General features: G+C 40.6%; 1 protein-coding gene across 2 annotated transcripts in view; it reads right to left on the reverse strand.

The window, feature by feature from the left end:
• The window catches only part of LOC102798007 (zinc finger E-box-binding homeobox 1-like), a 75,387-nt gene that overhangs the window by 12,102 nt on the left and 39,639 nt on the right, over window positions 1-23,646 (reverse strand). For both annotated transcript variants that reach the window (XM_006807766.2, XM_006807767.3), the window contains exons 2-3: window positions 14,040-14,225; window positions 190-342 (exon numbers count right to left, since the gene is read on the reverse strand). In XM_006807766.2, coding sequence (XP_006807829.2) covers window positions 190-342; window positions 14,040-14,225 — 339 coding nt within the window. The remainder of the gene's footprint in view (window positions 1-189; window positions 343-14,039; window positions 14,226-23,646) is intronic.

A 23,646-nucleotide genomic window follows, 5' to 3' on the forward strand; every position in this document is an offset into this window, starting at 1 on the left:
TTACTGCTCACTTCTGAGGCGAGTACTAAGCTGAGTATAGCATGCTATGAACTCCAGAATGCTGAGCAGGAAGAAGTTGCAAATTTGTAGTACTTGACAGCAAAGAATTTGAAATTTTGACACAGCAATAGTAATACCTGAACATCTGCATCATGACAATCAGTATAATATGTGATGTTGGCGTGTTACCGTTTTCATCGGCTCCTCCCGTCTCTGTCGGACTCTGCTCGTCCTCGGGGGCTTCAGGATAGATGATGGCTGTGTCTCCCTGCTGGAGAATCTCCTCCACTAGAGCATCCTTCTCCACCTCCTCTTCTTCCTCTGATGCACACTCCTCCTTCACTAAAAACACAAATGCACAAAGGTTAGTGTTGCTGTACACAAAGAACGACTTATTTTCTCTGTGAGGAATCCCTTCTATGAGCTAATGCTTGAACTACCACCACTAGAGGGCGCCATATAACTTGTAAATGATTTGATAACAGGCTCATCACTTGAGCTATCCTGTTGTGCACTTTGTATTCTCAAAAAATATTTGTTGGGCAATTTTGGCAGCACGGTGGTTAGCACTGTTGCCGCACAGCAAGAAGGTCCTGAGTTCAATTCCAACATCAGGCCGGGGTCTTTCTGTGTGGAGTTTGCATGTTCTCCCCGTGTTTGCGTGGGTTCTCTCCGGGTACTCCGGCTTCCTCCCACCGTCCAAAGACATGCAACTTGTGGGGATAGGTTAATTGGAAAATCCAAATTGTCACTAGGTGTGAATGTGCGAATGAAAGTGAGCGCGAATGGTTGTCTGTCCCTGTGTGTTGGCCCTGCAACAGACTGGCGACCTGTCCAGGGTGTACCCTGCCTCTCGCCCTATGACAGCTGGGATAGGCTCCAGCGCCCCCCGCAACCCTGAAAAGGATAAGCGGAAGCGAATGGATGGATGGATGGAATTTAAAAATGGTATAGCTGACAAAAATTATTCTTAAAGAAACCTGGACTAGTTCTGCTAACAACGTTCAGAGATCCCTAAAATCAGAAGATTCTGAATTTGGGAAGTTTTAGCTACAATGTTGTGGAAAACTATGGAGACTCATGTATTCAGCAGCTTGTTTTAGCAGCTGTAACTTGAAGGGATCATTTATTGTATGACTTTATCAGTCTCTCCGTCATTGTGGAGGAATTTGGGCCCACTCTTCTTTACAACATTCCTTCAGTTCATTGAGGTTTGTGGGCATTTGTTTATGCACAGGTCTCATAAGTTCCTGTTACATCATTCAGGTTGAGTTTTGAGTCCCTTGATTCTTTTCTTTTTCAGCCATTACGATGTAGTGTACATAAGATCATCCTGTTGCATGACCCAGTTTCATCCAAGCTTTAGCTGCTGGACAGATGGCCTCACATTTGGCTCTAGAATTCTTTGGTACACAGAGTTGACTCAATGACTGCTGGGGCCGAAGTCCCGTGGCTGTAAAACCACCCTAAATTATCACCCCTCCACCCCTGTGTTTGACAGTTGGTATGAGATGTTTGTGCTGATATGCTGTGTTTGACTTTCATCAATGTGGCACTGTACATTCAGGCCAAATATCTCCATCTTGGGCTTGTATATCCAAAGGACAGTGTTCCAGGAGTGGTCTGTTCACATGCAACTTTGCAAACGTAAACGAGAAGGGGATGGCTTTCTCTTGGCAAACCTCCAAAAAAAACCATACACATTCATGTTTCTCTAACCGTACAGTCAAGAACTTTGCAGACCTCAGTTAGCATGGTAAATGTCAATGTCTGCGACATAGCTCTTGGGCTTTTTGCTGTTTATTTGCATCTTGACATTGGCACGAATTTGCTTCAGACCAGCAAACTGCTAAAACATCTGCTTGTATCCAGGCGGTCACACTTGCTGATGATCCGTTAATCAAGAGCATTTGATTAGAAGCACTTGATAGCTTCTTACCCTCCTAATGAATATAGAAGCAGTAAGGACATAATTAGAAAGCTCCGACGCGAGTATGCAGTCCAGTGAAAAACTGTGCCACGCGACTGTAATGCTGACCAAACATACAGTATGTATCTGTAAATGTTATCATATTTAAATATTGGAAAAATAAACTAAACACACTTGAAGTAATTAGAATTAACACTCTACTACAAAGTCCCAGCACATACCGTTCGCTAAGATGAAATAAAATCAAACCTTATTATACTGAACTTTTAAAAATTAATTTTGAGACAAATATTAGACAGACTAAACCGTACTGTGATGCTATACTGTCATGTTACTTAGGACAATATTAAAAACAGAAACCCTTGCTTCCTGCATACCTGCTAATATTTATATATCTTTAATCATCTATAGCTGCAGCAGCTGAACTGTTAGCGATGTTTCAGTTCACTTGGAACAGCTGGTTTGCTGCACAGACACAGACAGTATGTTTCCCTGCAACCATAATGAGCCTTACAAAGAATAATTACAGCCCTGGGCGTGATTCAAACGTGGCACTTCAGAGGGAAATGAGTCAGGGACGTAACAGTGGCACCACACTGACAGTCTGTCCTCTACCCAAACACTCCCTCTCATTAAACCAAACACACTCCTCTATTCAAATTAACCTTAAGTAGCCGACATGGAACAAAACAGACAGCAATGAATATGCTCAGGCAAACTTGCCATCTACAAGTGCTTCAAAAAAGCACTGCGTGCAATTTTATATCAAGTGCATTTTGAAAAGATGGTGACCTGAATGCAAGTAATAATTTGCTGTTACCTGTTACTTCAAATGTTTGCAGAGCACCATCAAAGAAATGGCAAAGAGGGCCAAGCCACTTAATTGAAGAAATCAGTTTAGGATCAAAGGCTTCCTCATTCCTATTTTTTTTGCCTTTTTTTTCTTCAATATGCGAAGACTGTGACACATTTTCCAACACTCGTCTTATTTTTTCCATCCACGATCATTCACAGCATACAGTTAAACTAGACAGCCATGCAGATAACACTTCAGACTGCAGAAGAAACAGAGTAACGCTGCACCGCCTGTTTATAACACAAGGTCCCCGTTAAGTAATTGAAGTCTCAACACCAATCTGAGATAATGCTGATGGCATGATTTATTTTTCCACTAACCCCCAGCCCCATCTGATTTACTTGTTTAAGTGCACTAAACTCCTCTGTAAAACTGGTAGAGTGGTGAAAGTGAGTCTAATGTGAAGGCATGCATAATAAGCAGATTATCTACTCATTTAAATAGCCAGTTGTTTGATTCCTGACTTCTACAGTCAGCAGGTAGAATAACTTTAGGCAAGATACAAATGCATGAATGTGTGTGGCTGAATATTCCTTTGAGCAGTGCACTGGTAAATGGATGCATAGTATATACTGTACAGTATACAGTGATTTTCTTTATTTTAGAGTTCAGTCAGGGTTTTATTCTTGATTTTTTTTGCAGTTACAGCATTTTTTGTGTGCATATTGCTCTAAGCAGGATTTCATCCCTCTGAGACAAAGACTCTTGCCGCTCTTCCCTTGATCAGATCGGATGCTGTGCTAAGTGCAAATATCATAACAAGTGTAGAAGAGGAACTTAGGCAGAGCGCTTACTTCACTTTCTGAGTATAAAAACACTGATAAGAGAAAGCAGTGAGGTGAAACTGTGACCAGTGTTGTCATGGTGCTCAAGTATTTTAAATGCAGGCAGAATCAGCAGGAAAGGCCACGCCTCTTCCTGCTGAGCCGTGTCAGGGACAGGTGCAGCTGTGTGTGCGTGTAGTCAGCAGGATCTGCAATCACAGAACCAGTCATAAAAAGAAAAAGAAAGGAGGGGTCTATGCTGAACTGTGTGTGTGTACGCCTTTATAAAGAATAGGCGGGCCCAGGCCGAGCCCTGTTAAGCCTCATATTAAACACACAGATCTTTACTTCCCATGATCTCATCCAAAAGCTTTCCAAATCTCTTTTCCCCCTCTGAGACTCGCTCATCTACCCTTCAAGCTTCCTTCCCCACCTCTCTTTGCTCATTCCTTTCTCTTATAGCCTCTTATATCGTCGTTTTCTCCTTATCTTAGTCCTTCCTTCAGTTTATTTATGTAGCTCACTAACATGTACAGCATTCAGCACCGTCTGTCTTTAAACTCTTCGATGAAAAAAGGGAAAAACTTCACTCCTCGAAAAAGAAGGAACCTCAACTAAAAGGAAAACATGAAAAAGACTTCAAGAAGAGCAGAGCAGAGGAGTCTCTTATATCCGTTCTAGAATATGCCCTCACTAAGCAAGCTAAAAACACATTTTGGCCCCCTGGCATTTGAAAGCTGAGCTCTTTGAAAACAGTCTCCATTTAGGAAAGTGCAGAGATGAATGTGAAAATGCTGACCTTGACTGACTGCAGACCTTTGTGTCAGTAAAATCAAGGACACAGGTTGACTCTGACTCTGATTTTAAACATAAATACTTCTAGTTACACAAAGCAGCTCCATTAAGCCATTTCCATGATGATTTTGGGGGCTTTTACTATAATACTGTGTCAAGGTTGACTGCAACAGCTGACGAGTTCCTGCCGGATTAATGTGCCGTATTCATCAGATGCAATTCACAGTTTTCTAATTGTTCAACTATTAAACAGTCAAAAGTGTCACAGCTTCCATAAACGACTTGTGCATCGTTCTTATGCATGTAAGCATGTGTCCACCTGCCACAGAGGCAACAAGTCTGATTACATATGTGGCAGAATCTTATTTCCAATCATTTGATGAACAAATATATCTCTCTATGCTGAACTCCACAAAACCCCTATTCATGGCGGTAGTTAACAAAATGCAGTGCAGTGTTGGGTACTTTCATTTGGCTCTGGCTGAAACCGTTTTGCAGAGGTTACCAAAAATAAAGACCCTGCTAAAGAGTAAGCGAACAACAGCTTGGAAAATGGCAGGTTTAGCAAGCTGAGACTACTTATTTACTAAAGTCATTATTTAGAGAACTTTACAGGCACGATAAGATTATTTCCAACTGTCCCTAAGCTGCAGAAAGTTGCAGGTCTTAAAGATTTAATTGAGAAAGGATGTCACTTTCTGTTAAACGACTACTTGATTAACAGATACATGTTTATGGATTAAAAAGGTTTAAGCTGCAATACTATTCTTTGTTCGTTTGCCATTCATAAGAGAAGAAACAAACATGTTCTATTTTCAGCTCACTACACTTGGCTGCATTGCTGTCATGTTTTCTTTTTAAATGAGCTTCCTCCTCTCCCTTTCTGTCTTTGTCTCTTCCTCTTCCTTCTCTTCAACCACCTTACCGACTGCTTGCTTCCTCAATCTCTCCCCTCCCCACCATTTCTTTAATCTAACTTCATCTTCGTCCCTCCTTCACTTACTTTATTTCCCTCCATCACCCCTTCCTTCCAATCCCCCCCTCACTTGATACACCTCTCTGCATATTTTCCCACCACACTCTACAATTACACTTCACATGCCTCACAAAAAAACATACATGCTGTAATGACAACCAGGACCCTGCAACACACACATGTGGAATATCAGAATGGAATGAAAACAGGAAATCATGTGGTTCGCACACACGCAAACACACACATACACTTGCATACTTACGCCAGCCGAGTTATTCACAGGCACATGCACTCTCTGCACACAGCACTCGTATACCTTGCCAGAACCTGTCACTGTGAGTCCGTGGTGAATTTATAAGGCAGGATGGATTGGAGCTGCAGTGCGGCCTAGACTGCAGGGGGAGTAGCGCACACTAATCTCTCACCAGAGGACCAATTCAACACCAGCTGCTCTCCGTTCTTTCTCCTTTCGCCTCAGACGGGGAGGAAAGAAAGGACTCAAAGTCAGACTATCCAAAAATATCACGCGAAGGCTTTGAAGGGTTCCCACCGTGGCCTTACAGCGCTGCAACATTTCATGACTTTTCCATGACTTCCCTCCAACACCGTCAGAGCTCCTCTGCACACACTAAATATGTAACTCCTTCCTGGTTTGTTAATGTTTTTCTAAAGGAGTGAACAGGCTGCTTTCTATCGCAGGTGCAGTTGAAAAATAACAGGTACTGCCGTGAAAGCACGAGTCAATTCAATCCGTTATATTATACTTTTATATCAAGACTAGTTTTAGATGAAAGACCCCAAAGAACATACTACTACTATTACTACTATCACCACCTCTGCTGATGCTTTCCTTGTTTAAACTGTCAAGGTTTTGCAAACTGAGCATTTTTAAGATATAAAATGTAATTGTTAATGGCACATTTATTCTATTTAAAAACTCTTCTTACTGTAAAGTCAAGAGAACTAGTGCATAACTACATATACAAGTTCACCATCCTACCTTATTACAACAAAAAGGCACCTGACAGGACCGGTCAAAGGTGAAAAAAACAGACCATTCAGTCAATAAATGAAGTCTCTCTCTGCTCAGCGCTGCATGTTTTTCTCACATTGCAATCTTTAACCAAAGTGTTTATCTAAAGCTATGAAAAAAGTTCGATTTTATTAAGAAAAGTGTACAAATCTAGGTATTTAAAAAAAAGTCGCTTTAGCTAACCAAACACACCTTTTTATTACCAGAAATTAATAAATAAATTAAATCACTCTGATTGGCTGCCCTTTTCAAACAGAAGCTTTGAATACAAAGGTGTGTGCTGCTTCTGTGCTCACAGTCAAAGCTGGTGATCATGAACACAAATGTGTATGCCTGGAAATTTTAAAGTCAGGCCCAGTGGTAACAGTATCACATGTATTTCCATCATTATTCTCTGTAAAGCCCTCTAAAATACCAATCAAACCCCGCACTACTGTGAATATTTGATGCAGACCTGTTTAAATAAATATACAGGCTGCAGATCAGGTGGTAGAGTGGGCTGTCTGAGTATATGTGTGACAGTTAGATAGACAGTAAACATTCAGACCTGCATAAACGTGACTTGTAGTAGTATTTGAGTGGAAAACTGCTGTATAAGAACAGTCCAAACCTATTAAACCTTTGCTATGTAGTCTGGGTGTACAATCATATGTACTATTGTGATGTCAGGCTAATAAGTGAATGTATTATTTCACCTGACGTGCTAGTTTATTGTGAGAATAAGGCTTAGAAGTTTTAGCTTGTCCCAAAAAGTTGAGCTTTACTGAACAACAACAAGCGTAGGAAAACCTCCATGGATAATTAATAATATCCAAAGTCAGAGCACCACCTATCACTTCAAACACTGTGGGGAGGCTTTCCTACAATATCTGTAGTTGGATGCTCAGCCGAAGAAGAAGGGAAACAAAAGCAAGAGAAAGCAAGACGAAAGCCTGGCAGAAAAATACAAAGAAATGAGAAGGGATCAGTGACTGCAGAAAAGTAGTGAGTACAGAGGAGAAAGGATAGAGCTGAGAGAAAGAGGGAGAGAAATAAAGCATGGTGTGAGCAGCACTCATGAGCACTGCTCACACCATGTAAGGCTTTATTCAGGAACAATGAAACAAGCCTTGAGAGCAATATCTCTGAGTGTCACATTCTCGCCGTCTCCATGGTTTTAGTATTTCCTGCTTGGCTGTAACTAACTGCTGTCGAGATGAAGGCAGATGCTTGCGTAGGCTGAGCTGTTTGAGAGGAATCGAGGATTAAAAGGGCATTGAGAATCGGCGTAAACACAAGCCAATCAACTTCGGCTGTTGAATGCAGAGTTGGTTCTGCTTCTGCTCGTTAAAGCTTGTGACACCTTTGCTGTTTTGTTTGGATCCTGAGGTATGTTTTTGAAAGTGTGCGAGCACGGGTAAGCGCTGATCCTGCAAACTTACTTACTTCGGGGTATCCTGAGGTTTAAAGAGTTTTAAAGAGCTTTGCCATGCTGCCTGAATGTGGAGTGGAAACCAATTAAAAAAATAAAATAAACACAAAGTCTCTAGAAAGTCTATTTCTGTCTGCGCTTCCTGCAGCTGGTGAAACTTCAGAACTTCGGAGTAGGAAGAAGGACGGCAGGAAGTGGATGGATGAGCAACTTTAGGTCCAAAACTGTTGACTGCATCAGATGTGAATCATCTGATATGACTAAACCTGTTCCGCGGTTCCCAGCGGACGTGCGGCGCACAAAAACCCTGTCTGCAAAGGGAAACAACAAGCAGTTCAGCTGACTCAACTCCACACAGTCACACACCATCTCAGCAGTGTTAATGAGGGAACTCATTAAGCTGTTATTCCACTAATATATAAACCAAATGTCTTGTTTTTATGTCGTTTGAATTATAGAAATAGCACTGTAGAACTGAAGTGATAAGCTGATTTTATAATATTCAATCAATTATTCATTTATGTAAATGAGCACAATATTTAAATTAGAATGAGGTGATTATATAATTTGGTCTTTCCTAATTAATATTAATGCAGCAAAGGGTCAACTGCAAGAGCCTACAGACAGAGCCTGTTAAAGTCTGACATAGGGAACGTGGCGTTGTTGCCTGCCCACATTTGCTATGCATCTGCAAGCCACTTAGCAACCCACCACCATCGCAACTCTTCTTTTTATGCTGTATCTGACATGGTTAATGTCTGTTGTCACTACTGTCATATCCTCTGTACTGTGCGGGTCTTGCTGATCTCTCCTTGCCTCATGCTGTCCTCGTATGCATGTGGAAGGAACAGATTCATACTTCAAAATATAATTAAGAAAGAAAATTCTTCCTTTACTCCAGCAGTCCTGACTGAAAGGTGTGACACATCAGCAGGAAGAACAGGAAAACACTGAGATCCTGACTGTCTATTTAGCTTAAGCTAAATGTTGTCACTGACAAATCTAAGGCTACGTTCACACTGCAGGTCTTAATGGTCAATTACAATTTTTTTGATCAAATCCGATTTGTTGTCTGCTCGTTCACACTACAAATAAAATGTGACAGCAAACGCGCTCTAGTGTGAACGCTCAAAGCGGCCCGCATGCGCAAAAGAAGACGTCACACACAACGCGCTGTTTAGACCCAGAGCAAACAGTATTGTTTGACTGATGGCCTTAATATAAAGACTTCGGACTTTACGTTTCCCAATTTTTGCTTTAAGTTATTTTGTTATTTACATAATAATGTAGATAACCTAATAATGATCCTTATTGCTGTTTTAGAGAGGAGCGGTGCTTCAAAGGATAGTTGGAAATTTCTGTCAGAATCTGCAGATTATACAGTACAAATAAAATGTTCACATTTCTCCAACATTGTCTTCCCAACAGTTTCACTGGATGGCCAGGAAGCGTTCGCGATGTCTTCTCCGGCGTTGATAATTGGCGTCTGTCTTGTGCCAGTGACGTAAAAGACGGATTTAATGTGACATGACCGTTCAAACAGCAGTCGCTTTCTAAAACATCGGATATGTATCGGATTCAGTACCACATACGAAAGTGATATTAGAAAATATTGGATTTGTGGTGTTCAAACTGTCATACCATGATCGGGTATGGGTCGCATAGGGTCAAAAAAGTCGGATTTGATACGCTTTCGCCTGCAGTGTGAACGTAGCCTAATATGTGAACGTCACTAATATTTTGAGCCACCTTGAAACATGTTATTAGTATTTTAGCACTCTGCAGCATATCTGTTAACAACTCTTTTCCCCTCCAGTGGGCGGGGCTTTCACTTACACTGCGTCTAGTGTTTATCTAATTTATAGACACACAGTGATGACATGAAAGGATATTTAAAAAATGCTCTTTTTTTACATTTTAATGTACATTTTGTCACCAGAAAGAAATTCAAGATGTTTCTGGCACGTCACCCATCAGTGAGCACTTATTGTTTGGAGAACAGATAAGCAGTCAGACACCAGTCAGAGGAGAAAGATGACAAGGAATGATGATGAAGCTTGTCTCTGTGTTTTATCAAAGAGGGATAGAGAGGGAGAAATTCGATTCAGAGGGAGGAGAGAGTGGATGTGTTGGTGGATGTGTGTGTGTGTCATAGTTAGATTAGCCTTTAGGATGTGGTGTTATACAGGCCGACCTACAAGTGCGAGACAGAAAGAGCAGAACATCTGGCTGTGGCGGGCGAACAGGCGTTCCCCGAGGCTCGGAGGAGGATGAACTAATCCGATCAAAGAGAGAGATGAGATGTACAGACAAACAATCTTATACAACAGGTCTCTATCAGCAATATGGCTGTCTTTCTACATGTCACACTGCAAGATGGTGCTAATGAAATCTTGGAAGTAGAACCTCAATATCTGAACATATCAGATTGTGTGATGGATACCTAGTGGATACAGGCTCTGTGATTTAAAAAGGAAGGACAAATGCATGCAGATCTGCAACACAGGCTCTCATGCTGATTGGTTAGCTTATACATGTGGGTTGTATACCATCAGAAACAATGGTACCATAAAAATCCACTTATGTCCGTAAAAGTTAAATGCAACCGAATGTATCTCTCCAAGGCTAATTACGAAACCGCAAGGTGTAACATTTAAGGTCTCTGTATGCAGTTACAGGTGCATATTTGCACCATTTCTATTTGATTTCAAGGTGCAGTCCAAGGAGGCAGTCTGTTTTCAAGCAAAAAATACACGAATCTGCTCAGATTTCAAGATTTGATCGCTTAAGCTAAATAAAGCATTAAATACACACTGACAGAATTTATTTTGCATCTGTCAAAATGAGATGGCACAAAGGTTAGTAAGTAAGGATCTTCTTTGTTAGTACTACTAGAAAATGGTTGAAAATGTGCCAGTACATTTCCAACATGAATAAAAATTCATCCATACAGTAAATAGGCAATATATAACATAAACGCACACCCAATTTTTGTACTGTCAAAACCTTCTTCAACACAGCTCCTTGTTTGTGCTGCTGCTATTCTTGTAGGAATTGCAGAGGATGTGTGGCTTGTAACAATCAGCAACACTAGCAACACTTGGTCCCGGTGAGCCTGTGCTCCATAAAACACTTTTTTAGAGCTCAGTTGCTGTTCTGAGGGGTATTCTATGAACAAAGCTCAACATAACCAGGTTTTCTTTCCCTTTGCTGCATTACAAAACTTGAAACCCCAGTTGGAGATAATGGGTATGACGGTGGTGGTTTTTAACATCCTTTTCTAAACCGGACTTTCTGCTTCAGGCGCTGTGCGTGCTCACATAAAATGGGGCATTTCACAGGTCATATGATCCTTCTGCAAAAAAATATCCCCGAGTGCCACCAACTCCAATCAGAGACATTATTAGATCTATAAAGAAAATAAAAAACAGAAACAGAAAAACCCAACACAGTTCCAAACAACACAAGAGAATAATGCTGCAGGAAATTTTAATCTTGTGATTGAATGCACAGAGCGGTAAAGTTTATATTTTATATATAGTTGCTTGTTGCTTTGAACTTCTGTTAGTTAATTACATTAAGATACATACAAACACACATCACACTCCAGTCCAGTTGCTTTTCTTTCCAAGCTCCCTAGATTATTTTGGAAATTCTCACAACTCACTAGATGGGCCGTTAGACCTAAAAACCCTTGTAGGGTTTTTTTTTTTTTAGGTATTTTCCACATTTTAGATGCTAAAGCAAAGAACAAGTTGATGTGCAAAGCTTGAAATACAGCAGACTTTCTTCAAGAAATGACTGATTAAACATCTGAATACTCATCCCTAATATTATTACCACATTGGTTGGCTGCATGCCAAATATCCTTGGGCAAGATACTAACCCCATGTTTGTCTACTGGTGGTGGTCGGAGGGCCCAGTGGCGCCAGTGTCCGGCAGCCTCGCCTCTGTCAGTGCGCCCCAGGGCAGCTGTGGCTACAACGTAGCTTGCCATTGCCAGTGTGTGAATGTGTGTGTGAATGGGTGAATGACTGAATGTAGTGTAAAGCGCTTTGGGGTCCTTAGGGACTGAGTAAAGCGCTATACAAATGCAGGCCATTTACCATTGACCATTTTTACAATTGATCTACTTGCAATCAACACATTTTATCAGCGTAGCAAAACATTCTGAAAATCTCCGACTGGGTTAGAGTTTCCCTCTGAGTCTCACTTCACCAGCCGTCACTTTAATCTCAGCTGAAATCACACGTGAGCATCTACTGTGTTTACAGTATGCGGCATGCCGTGTGTAAAGCAGCATATGGAAATGGATACCACTTATCTGTATTATACGTAACAAGTTAATAAGTGAAAATGTTAAAACGCAAAGGGCCAATTTTTGAGGTTAAAATTGTTTTCAAAAAAGCAAAAGGTTACAGAAAATGTGGGAATAAGATGTTGCTTTAAGTATTACAGCACTGACAAAAATGTTCAAGCACAGAAGATGCAGCATAAACTGCATGTAAAGAACCGCCCTTAGGCAGAGCATTGTATTATTAAAAGGAATCTTTGCCAGTTCGGGAGTAGATGGGATTTATTAAAGTTTGCTGGATGTGAGAACTGGAGATTATAGAGAGAAACCTCTGCAAGACTGCCGGCTAGATTAAGGATTAATGAGGGCGTTACAGAAACATGTCTATTCCTCAGACGAGCTTACTTCCCCTCCTTATTTATATATCTCTTTCCTCATTTGCATCCTCTCTCTCGCTGCTATAAATTCTTGGTTTCTGGTTACTCTTTACTACTCTTTACTTCTCTCCTGATCTGAAAAAGGCACGCCACACTGAGCTGTGATCGTGTTCAGCTGACTCATGCCTCCAGATTTTACTCCCACCAGCACCGCATGCAGGTTGCTTGGTTCCTGTGTTCATGTGTGTGCCCCCTTCAGATCACTTAATTCAATAAAAGCACTACGTATGTGCTTAAGTTAGTACAGTTCTTCTCCACAATGATCCACAACAAAGTCAGTGAACATAACGCTACTGCTGCTCTGATTTGGATTTACTTGCTAACAGTTGGGTGGGTAATCTCCCCACCTGCGCTAATATACAGTATCTCCTGAAACACAGAAGCCAACACTTGATTACATAAATATGAGTACTGAGCGGACCCGTTGCTGTATTAATGCACCTTTTAAGCTTCACTTACAACAGCAATAAGGACAAATTACACATGCCAGCCCTAAAGACATTTTTGTGAAAAATACTGGCTGTTACCCTCCAGTGTGATAATTGACTTCAAGGCATTTGGGGTCAAGATTTGTTGATTCAATTCTGCAGAAAGGCTGCATGAATTACAGAGAATTATACTGAAACCACCATGAACTACTCTTACCAAGATACAGCTGAGTAAACGTCTAACGTATTTCCCGTGAAGTGCTACACATCTGTGTGGAAACAGCTTGTATAAGACCGTGGGTGTAGCGAGCATCTCCTGGATGAGATGCTAAGAAAGCGCAAGCATGCCCAGGAAACTGTCCCAGTTTAAAACATAATAAGATCAGTCTTAAGATGTATAAATATAAACAGAGAAATTATGAGAGAAAGAAATGCCAATCAGAGAGTGAACTGAAATAAAATGCAGTGACCAATGAAATAAAAGGATTTTTAATGTATTATCTAAATTATCTAATCGGAGGTTTTTGAAGATGGCTGCTAAGTGGCAAGATTGGCTCCTAGAAACACTTTGGACCTGGTACCTGTGTTTAATCTCACCTACATACTAATAGTTTAATAGTCAGTTTATAACTTTTTTCCAGCTTTTCCCCATCATTTGGCTTCTAAAACCCAAATAAACTCTAAGCAAACAAAAATGCGTCACTACAAACCACGTGAGAATGTTCAGTGCTCACTGGCCAGATGTGTCTGGGGTCAGAGCAACAAAAGTAAACAGAAGGTGGAGAACTTATATTAATATTAATTTTAGAGCTATTTTAGCCCGTACAGATATATAATACCTTTCTGCATCCCAAAAAACAAAGCATACAAAGCTACAGGAAGTTTTTTACCTTAAATTTGCGACGTACATGTGGTAGCTGGTTCAGATCACATTCACGTTATTAAAGAACCGCTACACCTACATCCTCCGCCACATCCTCCAAAAGGTCTCGATGCAGTTGTTTTGGTCCGCACCCGAGTTTGATTCAAACAAACTAAACACTGCAGGTGTGAAAACACCCTGAAAAGCACCTGTTACCGTGCTAAACACACATTCCTCATGGCTCGTGCCTCACCTCCATTCCAGGACCCGTTGTGGGGTAATACTGTTACGGTGGCGTCATGGTCATGGCTGTCCAGCGATGTGGTTCCATCAGCATCTGTAACCTCAGGCTCCTGCAGGCTGTCCTCCTCCACAATGTGTAGCTTGTCCTCGTCATCGGAGTCTGAGCTGGCCTCCAAGCCATTGTTGAAGTTTGTCACTGCAAGGAAAAAAAAAGATTTAGTGTTTTGAAATGATCTAACCACTTGATAACAACTTGTTGTTCAACCCCAGCACTGAAAAGCCAGCACCCTGTTGCTGTAATCAGTGTTTGATTCACATGTGGTGAACAGAATAAAGGCAATTAACTTCAGTGTGATTAGCATCTGAGCTGCATGGGGGAAAAGCCTCTATGTGCCCCCTTAATGTCTCCCATTCATACATTTCACATCATAAAAGAAACTTCTTGAATTCAACTTATGCTTCTAGTTTGTGTGTAACAAAACAGAAAGTTGAAATGTATGTGTTGCAAAATTACATAACAGGCCATGCTGACATTAAATCATCTACTTCATTTTTACTGCAAGCACCTGTGATCCTGTATAGACATAATGCTGGGCTCACACTGTGCATTTTTTGGCCCATTTTGAGCCGATTTTTGAGTCGTGCGACCGTTTTTGGCCTTCATCGTGCGTCATGCATCGTGTAGTATACGTGGGGTAACGAGAAGCGATTAACACCTCACGACCAGCTCCCGATCATCAATCGATTGGTCGCGAGGATTTCAAACCCTCGCAACCGTCGTGAGGCTGTCAGCGCAACTTCTCACACTGCGCACGCGTAAACACAAATGTCAGCGAAAAAGACGGAGTAGCACGGCAGTGCAGCGTGTGATCTGGACACAAGTGATGGAGGCACAACTTGTAGAACTATGGCAAGCTCATCCGAGCCTTTTCCATGTGGCCTCACAAAATTATCACAACCACAACAACCGTGAAAATAGTTGGATCTACACAGCTGCCTGATCAATGTTTTTCATGAGAGATTTAGCAAAGTTGATGGCGGTGGTGTGAAAGACAGAGAGGGAGAGCGAGCGACAGAATTTCTGTTATAACCTTCATTTTCTGGACGCACAGTGTGAGCACTCAGGTCGCATCAGAGCATTGGGCCGTATAGTGTGAGACCCTGCATCGTGACCTATGAACTTCTAACCCCTGCGAGTCAATCGTGCAGTTTGAGCAGAAGCTGAATAACGCGACTGAAAAAATCGCACAGTGTATGCCCAGCTTAACCCTGCTATCCAGCAGGAAACGCATCACTCCCTGATATGAAACCCTGACTCTGCCTCTGAAGAATATGCTGTATTTTCTTGTCTGTTCACTCTTTTGTTTTTAGCATTTATTGAATTAGACACAAGGGAGGGAACAAGGGGGACACGCATGCAGGAAACGGTCTGAGGCAAAATCAAACCCTGGCCCCTGCAGCCTCTCCGCCTCCGTGTATGTGGGTCACCTGCTCAACCAGGTAAGCTATAGCAGCACCTGACTCTTGTTTTTCCAGGAAAGCACTGACTGTAATATTTTGACCTTCAAGTTAAGCCTGTAAAATCTGTGAAACGCATTCATAAGTGAAATGACTGTGTGTGTGTGTGTATATGTGGACGGGTATTAAGATCTTTGTGGGGACCAAAAATTGGAAGTTTACTATATTTGTGGGACCAAAATCCCGGTCCCCACAAGTTTGAAGGCATTTTTGAGACTCAAAATGTGGTTTTAGTGACAGAGTTACAATTAGGTTATGGTTAGGTTTAGGGTTAGGCATTCATTTTTGATGATTACGGTTAGGGTAAGTGGCTAGGGAAAGCATTATGTCAATGAGATGTCCCCACACTGCTAACATAAAACACAATAAAATGTCAATGCCCACTGAATACAGAAAGAAATCCATTATTTTGAACATGTTTGTATTAAATGTGACAAAACAAATGTATTTTATTTGAGGTTTTAGTGCCTTCTCTCTGTGAACACTGCAGAAACCTTTTTAACAGACTATATTATCATATCTTAATCTTTAAATCCTGAAATCTGATCCTCAAACTCGTTGCTGCCCTAAAACCTGCATCAACAAAAATAAACCATCGACTTCATGCACGTGCAATTTTCATCTCCAAATACGAGGAGACGATATTAAAAAAGGACAAATGGCAGCCGAGGGTAAAAATAATCACTTGTTTACCAGCCTCTGAAAGCAAATCTATTTCACACTGCGCTGCAGTCGGTGAGTTTGTCTGTAGGATACGACTTCTTAATGGAAGCTCGGCGTGAAAAACGGACCAACTGGACCGATCTGAATGAACTTAAGAGCGAGAAGTGTGCGGGGGGGATTTAACACAAAGCTGTAGATGCTCGAGACACGGATGCATACAAGTAAGTGATGATGAGCGAAATATGCTGCAGTGGCTTTTTAACTGTCAGCATGAAAACACAAACGAGCGTGAGCGAGCACACGAGAGTGTGTATATAAGTGAATAAAGCTGCGTGTAAGTGTGTGCGCTCCACAGGGAAGATGTACGTCTCTGCAGAGGTGCTGAAGACGCCTAATGAGGAGAAGAGCTCGGGCTGTTTGTTCACAGGTGACAGGTGCACACACACACACACATAAAAAATGCACGCACGTCTTCAACCACAAGACAAGCTCTACATGTATAGTTCAGGTTGTGCCGTTACCTCATACCTCTTTGCATGCAAACACTGCACACCAGATCACACACACCTACTGATACCCACCTACATTTAGCCTATGACACCTACTGAGCTCACACGCTTTATTTAAACACACATAGACTCCAACACCACCCCTCAAGAAGTGAGGTGGTGCTTTCTGGAGACAATTCAGTCGCTGCTCCAGGCAGACGAGCAGAGCTGTGAATGCAAAGCCCTGTCTGTGTGTTTATGGTGTGAGGTCGATGCCTGTCTGGATCGATGTAAGAGGCTGGAGAGTCATAAAAAACATTTGCTGGCGCTTCAGTTTATGATGTAACACCAACCAAATGATGGAAATACGAGTACTCAAAACATTTTAAAGGTTGGTGTTAGAAATCCTTGAATGTGTTTACGTTAAAAAGCAATACAGGAATAATTTTCATATGGCATCGTGTATCTGTGATGAGCAGAGCAACAACAAAAATGAATAAATATCTCATCTGTACACTGTGATGAAGCTGGTGACCTCAACTATATCTGTAATTATTTAAATCCTCGGGTTAGTAAACACTTAGTAAAAGATTTAAAGACATATCTATCTGACCAATAGTCTAAAACGCAAACAGAGTCGGTAAAACCTACAAACACCCATGTTTGGACTCAACATGCAAGCTGGAGCTTTGTATGTATACACGGATTTGTATCTTTGTTCAAAAAAGAGAAAAACCAAATGATCCAGTGATGTGCTATGAGCAAACACTCCAACAGCAGGGAGAAAAAAAGCTCCTTTTAAACTAGGCTCAGGGAGGGCGGCCATCTGTCGCGACCGGTTATTCTGTGGGAAATGGTTTCTGGATAGTGAAAGCATCAAAGTGTGAAAGTGATCACTGTTAAAATTCATTGAAGCTGTTTATAAATAAACTGCAGTGCCCATTTCCTGTGTTCGATTTATCACTGAGTTTTTTTTAGTGTTCGGGTGGTCAGTTAAGCTGTGTGTCACTATTGTGTAGCTATAGCAGTGTTGGGTAAGTTACTTTAAAAAAGAAATTAATTACTAAATACTTCGTCAATATTGTATTTAAAATACTTATCTAATTACTGTGTCAGAAAAGTAACTTATTTACTAAATAAGTCATTTAACTAAATACTTCTTAAAATCCCTATAAACCTTGAGTGGGCAAACAATAGAAATTAAACTCTTTAAATAATAAATAAATTTTTTTAAAGACGGAGACTCTACAGTACGCCGCGGTAGCATCTCTTCCACAATGTAGCCTGCAATCACTTTTTTAAGCTCACCTTCAGACGCTTTCTGTGCTGCTGAAGTAAAATCAGGTTTTGCCTACTTAGCAGGAGTTGCCGCGGTGTTATCCGTGGATGATGAACAAGGATCACTCAGACGTGTTCGTCTATGCTCTCGTGTCAGGCGCTTCAGTAGATAGTTTTTTCTCCCAGGACATAGCTTACATATTACTGTAATATTCTTGTCTGCTTGTTTCAGAAAAGCCACTCGCTTCAGCTGAGTCCGACATCTTCCGCTTTAGAATACGACTATGCAGCAAACTGGCGCGAAATGACGCGCACGTGCACTACAGCGACGTTAAAGCGGCAGAGTTTACTTTTACGTTTAGAAGACAAATTATTGAAATTAAATAATGATATTCAGCGAGTTTAATTATTTTACAATGTAACGCAAGTACATTGTAAGTAACTGTAATTAAAATACTTAAAAATGAACAGTAATTAGTTACTCTACTTTTTCAGTGGAAAAGTAATTTAATTACAGTAACGCGTTACTTAGTAACGCATTACACCCAACACTGAGCTGTAGTCCCACTTCATCACCAAGAGCTCATCATGAGTTTATTACTCGTAGCACTTCACTTCCCATTCACATTACTCAAGTGTCTCAACAATATATAAAACATGGACGTCAACCAATGGTTGAGGACTTGTGACAAGACGGTGGGGTGAAAAATGAAGTAAAAGACCAAAGAAATAAAAAATACGATTTTAAAAACAAAGCAGAAGCTTCATGGATATACCTCATACTGGACATGAGGGTATATTATTTGTGAAATAATGCAAGTAAAATGCTCCAAAAGGTACCAACAGCACAAATTCAATTCAATTCAATTCAATTCAATTTTATTTATATAGCGCCAAATCACAACAAATGTCGCCTCAAGGCGATACATTTTTAATGCTGTTAAGGTGGACATTTTAACTAGGGCTGGGTATCGTCACTGATTTCTAGAATCGATTCAATTCCGATTCACAAGGTCCCGAATCGATTCGATCCACGATTCAATTTAATTCGATTCGATTCGATTCACTTCGATTTGAATCTGGGAAATTTTGACAGTCAGAAATATTATAATTCAGATCAGTACATTTACATATTTTTGTATCTATAAAAAGGAAGCTGACACACGCAAGACTGCCTTTGTGTCAAAGTAGCTGAGGATAAAACACAGAAAAACATGAAGGCGATTTTCCTGGCCTGGGATTTTATAAAAATATTCTGCAGTACATCAAAAACGAAAGAAAACCATTAATCAACACATGAACATTACCTCTGAAGTTACAGCGGTTTTATTAGAGACACAGCTGAGCGTTTTGCATTTTGCATAATTTTAAAAAAGTTTAAATTTGTTCAGTATTGAACGGCAGAAATTAGGTTTTCTTTTCGGAAGTATATAAAACGGGAAAAAAAACGTCGGCCGACAGCGCTGTGAACAACGGTAGTCTTGTGCGTAACAAGCAACCGAATAATGCAGAAAACAGTACAGAGAGAGAGAGGTAGAGAGCTGTGGTCGAAGCAAAACAGGAAAAGTCAGAGTGAATACATGATGATGTTTATGTGAAGCGTAGTTTGGATCTTCTTTTGCTGCTGGTTCGGTCAATATTGTTTGGAGAGACATCAAACTAACAGCTTCAGAATCAGCGCATAAAGGGCGTGAACACAAAGCGCTGAACCGCCGACAGATCAGAATCAGCGAGCTGTCGGCTTTCAGCCCGACCGTGAGAAAGGCGACATCTAACTGATTCTGATCCGCGGGTCGCGCTGTGTGTTTAAGTCTTTGTGCAGAATCCGTGTTCCTGCTCTCATTTACTGTCTTAGCTGTTTGGTGGTTGTTGAAATTTTGTGAGATTTCACCAGAGATTCTGGCATTTCGGGCAAAATAAATTTATATTAAAAAATCGATTCAGGATTTTAATGAATCGATTTTACGTTATCCAAGCCAGAATCGATTTTAATCGATAAATCGATTATAAAAACCCACCCCTAATTTTAACATAGGAGTCTATCGGGACTGACTGAACCAGCCTCTAGTGGCCACTGAAGACACTGCAGTTATTAGCATGTCAATGCAGGTCTAGCTCTTTGGTCCTAAAAAATTTTTTTAGCGGTCGTCCAAGTTAAACAGACAAAACTGTTACCAAATTTAAAATTATTTATAAAAAAAAAATGTCGGTTTAGCTACCTGCTGTCTTGCCGCTCAGTCTTATAAAAAGAATGCTTTCTTTCCTGACCTCAACCTCAGCAACTTTAAACACATTGTTGTTATTTAATCTAATCTTGGCATCAAAATATGATTAGTCTTATACAGTGTGACCAAAAACCTTAATGGTATTTTAGGTGAACCACTGTGGTTTGGCTAGATGCAGATTAATAATGTGTTTAAGTACCACACCGCAGGCATTCAGCGTAAACACACCACCGTAGGCAGCAAGTTCCTACATAAAAAGTCAACAAACTGTGTCTCTCTTCATTTAAACAACAAGTCACATTATTAACCAGGCAGGCTTGTGACAGTTCCGATAACAGAAAGCTCTTCTTCTTTCCTACACACCAGAGGCTGCCTGTTGCAAAATGGTTAGGGATTCTTAACAGAACTGGCTGGAGGGAAGCGCGAGCAGCTGAGCCCCTGATAAAACTGCTTAAGCATCACACACATAAATTCTTTTTCCTGGATTTTAGTCAGCGCGTTGAATTTAACAGAATTAATCTTGGGAGCACCATGGTGAAGGTGACAAATCATGTGCATTAGCAGATGAAAATGTAGTTTCTTAAACTGCATTCCTAAATCTAACTCTGTACTTTGTTTCTGGTGTCTAGTTAGCACGCTAACTCAGTGATGAGCGATGCTAGGTCACAGTAAGGTTAAACCCCCACGCAGGGCTCCTTCTGTGGCTCCATCGTGGCTATGTGTGCACCTCTGGGAGAATGTAATTCATTATTACTGCCAGAAGGGGAGCACTTGTGCTTGTTTAATGGTGACTGTTTGTCAATCACCATTAAACAACAGAAATAGAAAACGGATGCAAATGAATGTAAATGAGATCCAGTGCACACTCTGTCAGATAAAGCGACACTGTCACAAGTCTGCAACACTCTCACAGTCAAGTGAGAGCGGTTTGAGGTGGGAGGGGATCAAATAAAATACAGCTGACAGAAAAGTCGAGTAGCTCTCAGTGCACATCCCTGATATGGAGAGGAGTGATCTTGTCGACGTTCATTTAATTGCACTGATAAAAATTTAAAAAAAGAAAAAGAAAAACACCCTCTCTGTCAGGTACCGTCTCGAAGTGCTGCCGTAACAGACATGTCTCATTTCATGTAATTAAGGTACACTTTAATACACTTTTCCCTGTTTGCCCAAATAATTTTTGGGTATTTACCAAAGATGAAATAAGAACACAACAAACTTTAAAGGAGGTACAACTCTGCACTGAGAAAGCTGAACTCAGCACCTTAAATCTGCATGATGTGTGTGGTTGAATATGATTAGTTTAACGATTTGTGATGTGAGACGTTTACATCCTTATGCAATGTTGAAAGGCAGACCTGCCTTTCACTGTGGTCCAACTATTGCTCTGAAGACACCTTAATGAAAACCTATAACCAAACAGCAGCTGAGCGGAGCACGCCCTGAATACAAATGATCCTGAGACTCATAATTCTTGCAGACCCTGTTCCTCCTCTGCTGTATTTTACATAGTTTTGTTACAAAGTCAACGGACAGGGGGCAGCACTGAGCAGAGCAGGACAGACAAAAACATAATAGGTAAGCCAGAGAGGGTTATTGTGTAGGAGAAAGAGAGAGACACAGAGACCTGTCCACATCATCATGACAATGCGTCAAGTGAACTGTTAATCCCCCATCTGGAGCTCTGTGAAGAGGAGAGGCCGGCTAAGAGAGGAAGAGAAAAGTCTAGACAAAAGCATTCCTCCCTTCCTGCCATCCATCTCTCTGATTAAATCTGTTTCATAACAGGCTCCTTCATTACTACTCCAAACTAATGTTTTTTTCTGATTTTGTTTTCTGCCACTTTGAGTTTAAAAACTAGCACAAAAATACATGATTTTTTTTCCTGCTTTCTTTCTGTTCATGAATGAAATCATTTTTCTTTATAAAATGCAATGGACTCTTTGCAGAAGGCCACATATTTTACTTAAAATATCAACTTTATGTACCATATGATTCAGCTTAGCTTAACATCAGTGAATTAATAAATAGGTAATAATAATGTGGAGAGCAAGTGCAAGGTTTTCATCCTTTCTCACCTTATTCAAGCACATTTTCTAAGCTTACACGTTGTTGTAAGATATATATGAAACAGGTTAAGAGTCATATATTGATATTATGGCCTATATTCAATAACAGCAAGGACTGCGTGCCACCACTGAATAAAAAGACCAACTTTAATTTCAATAGCACTCTGCTGGCACAGTGAGGTACACACAAAGATGTGGAAACAACATGTCACAGGTTGGAATTTATAATATCTTGGAATTTATGTTTGCATTTTTAAATTATGTATCCATTTAATGCTACTGCAGTAGCCACAGCTACTGCCCTTTATACAAAGCCTTCTATTTATCGTTCAGCAACTGAAAAAATAGTAAATGAAAAATTTCTCCCAACATTTGCTTTATGGAAAACATACGCAAAGCAAAAAACATCAACTGTTCACTGAGTGATCAGCAACTGATTTCCTCAGTTTTAGCATCAGGCAGCCAAACCCACATCAAGACACGTGACCATGGAGAGGAAATCATGTTTGCCTGACACACCACAACATAACCCGAAGTGGACCACATGGTCTGGTATCTGGGTTAAAGGTCAGCTGCTGTGCAGGGACAGAAGGGGGAGGGAGAGCAAAAGCTAGAAATAGACTACTATCAGTCTGCATATGTGATTTATCAGTACTATGCTATTTATCAGTACTATATAAGTATGTGCATGTATGTGAGGCTGTACTAACTAAGTTACGTTGTTTAACAAGTCCTCTAATTAAATGATCCTTCCTGAAATAACTCTTGTAAGGACTTCTGATATGATAAATAGGGTCATTTCCACTGTAAATGTGCATTCATGCCTGACTCATGTCTGAAGCTATTCTTCAGTTTCAGTTTCACTCAATTTATTTTCGTTTTCACTCGCTGTTTGGCTGGTATAAGTTTGATTACTAAGTTAGGATTAGGGAAAATTTAATCGAGTTCTACTGCAGGTGAAAATCCCTCCTTATGCTGTCAAACAACTATGAGAAATTCCCATTTTCTAGGTTACTAAAGTCTAAAGGTGATAACATCAGAGCTCATTGTACTTGCACGTATTCACACAGCCACTAGCTGTCAATTAACGCTAAAACTAAATTAGAGGTTGTAATAAAAGCTTGCTCGATTGACCTGTGAGGTCATTTTTCTAGGAGAAGGCTTCTGTTACATATTACAATTCATTCTGAGGGGACATGAATGTCTGTAAAAAACTTTGATCAGTTTCACTAAAACCACACACATCAACCTCATAATGATACTAGAGAAAAATCCAAAGGATCGTTTGTACAGAGGTTACCAGACACCATATCTTTATTGGTTTAAACGGTCACTGCAGCCCACAAAATCGCAGACCCCAAAACATTTGAGTCTGG

This window comes from Neolamprologus brichardi, chromosome 18 (assembly GCF_056152115.1).
Source record: "Neolamprologus brichardi isolate AB-2024 chromosome 18, ASM5615211v1, whole genome shotgun sequence".
Classification (NCBI taxonomy): Eukaryota; Metazoa; Chordata; class Actinopteri; order Cichliformes; family Cichlidae; genus Neolamprologus; species Neolamprologus brichardi.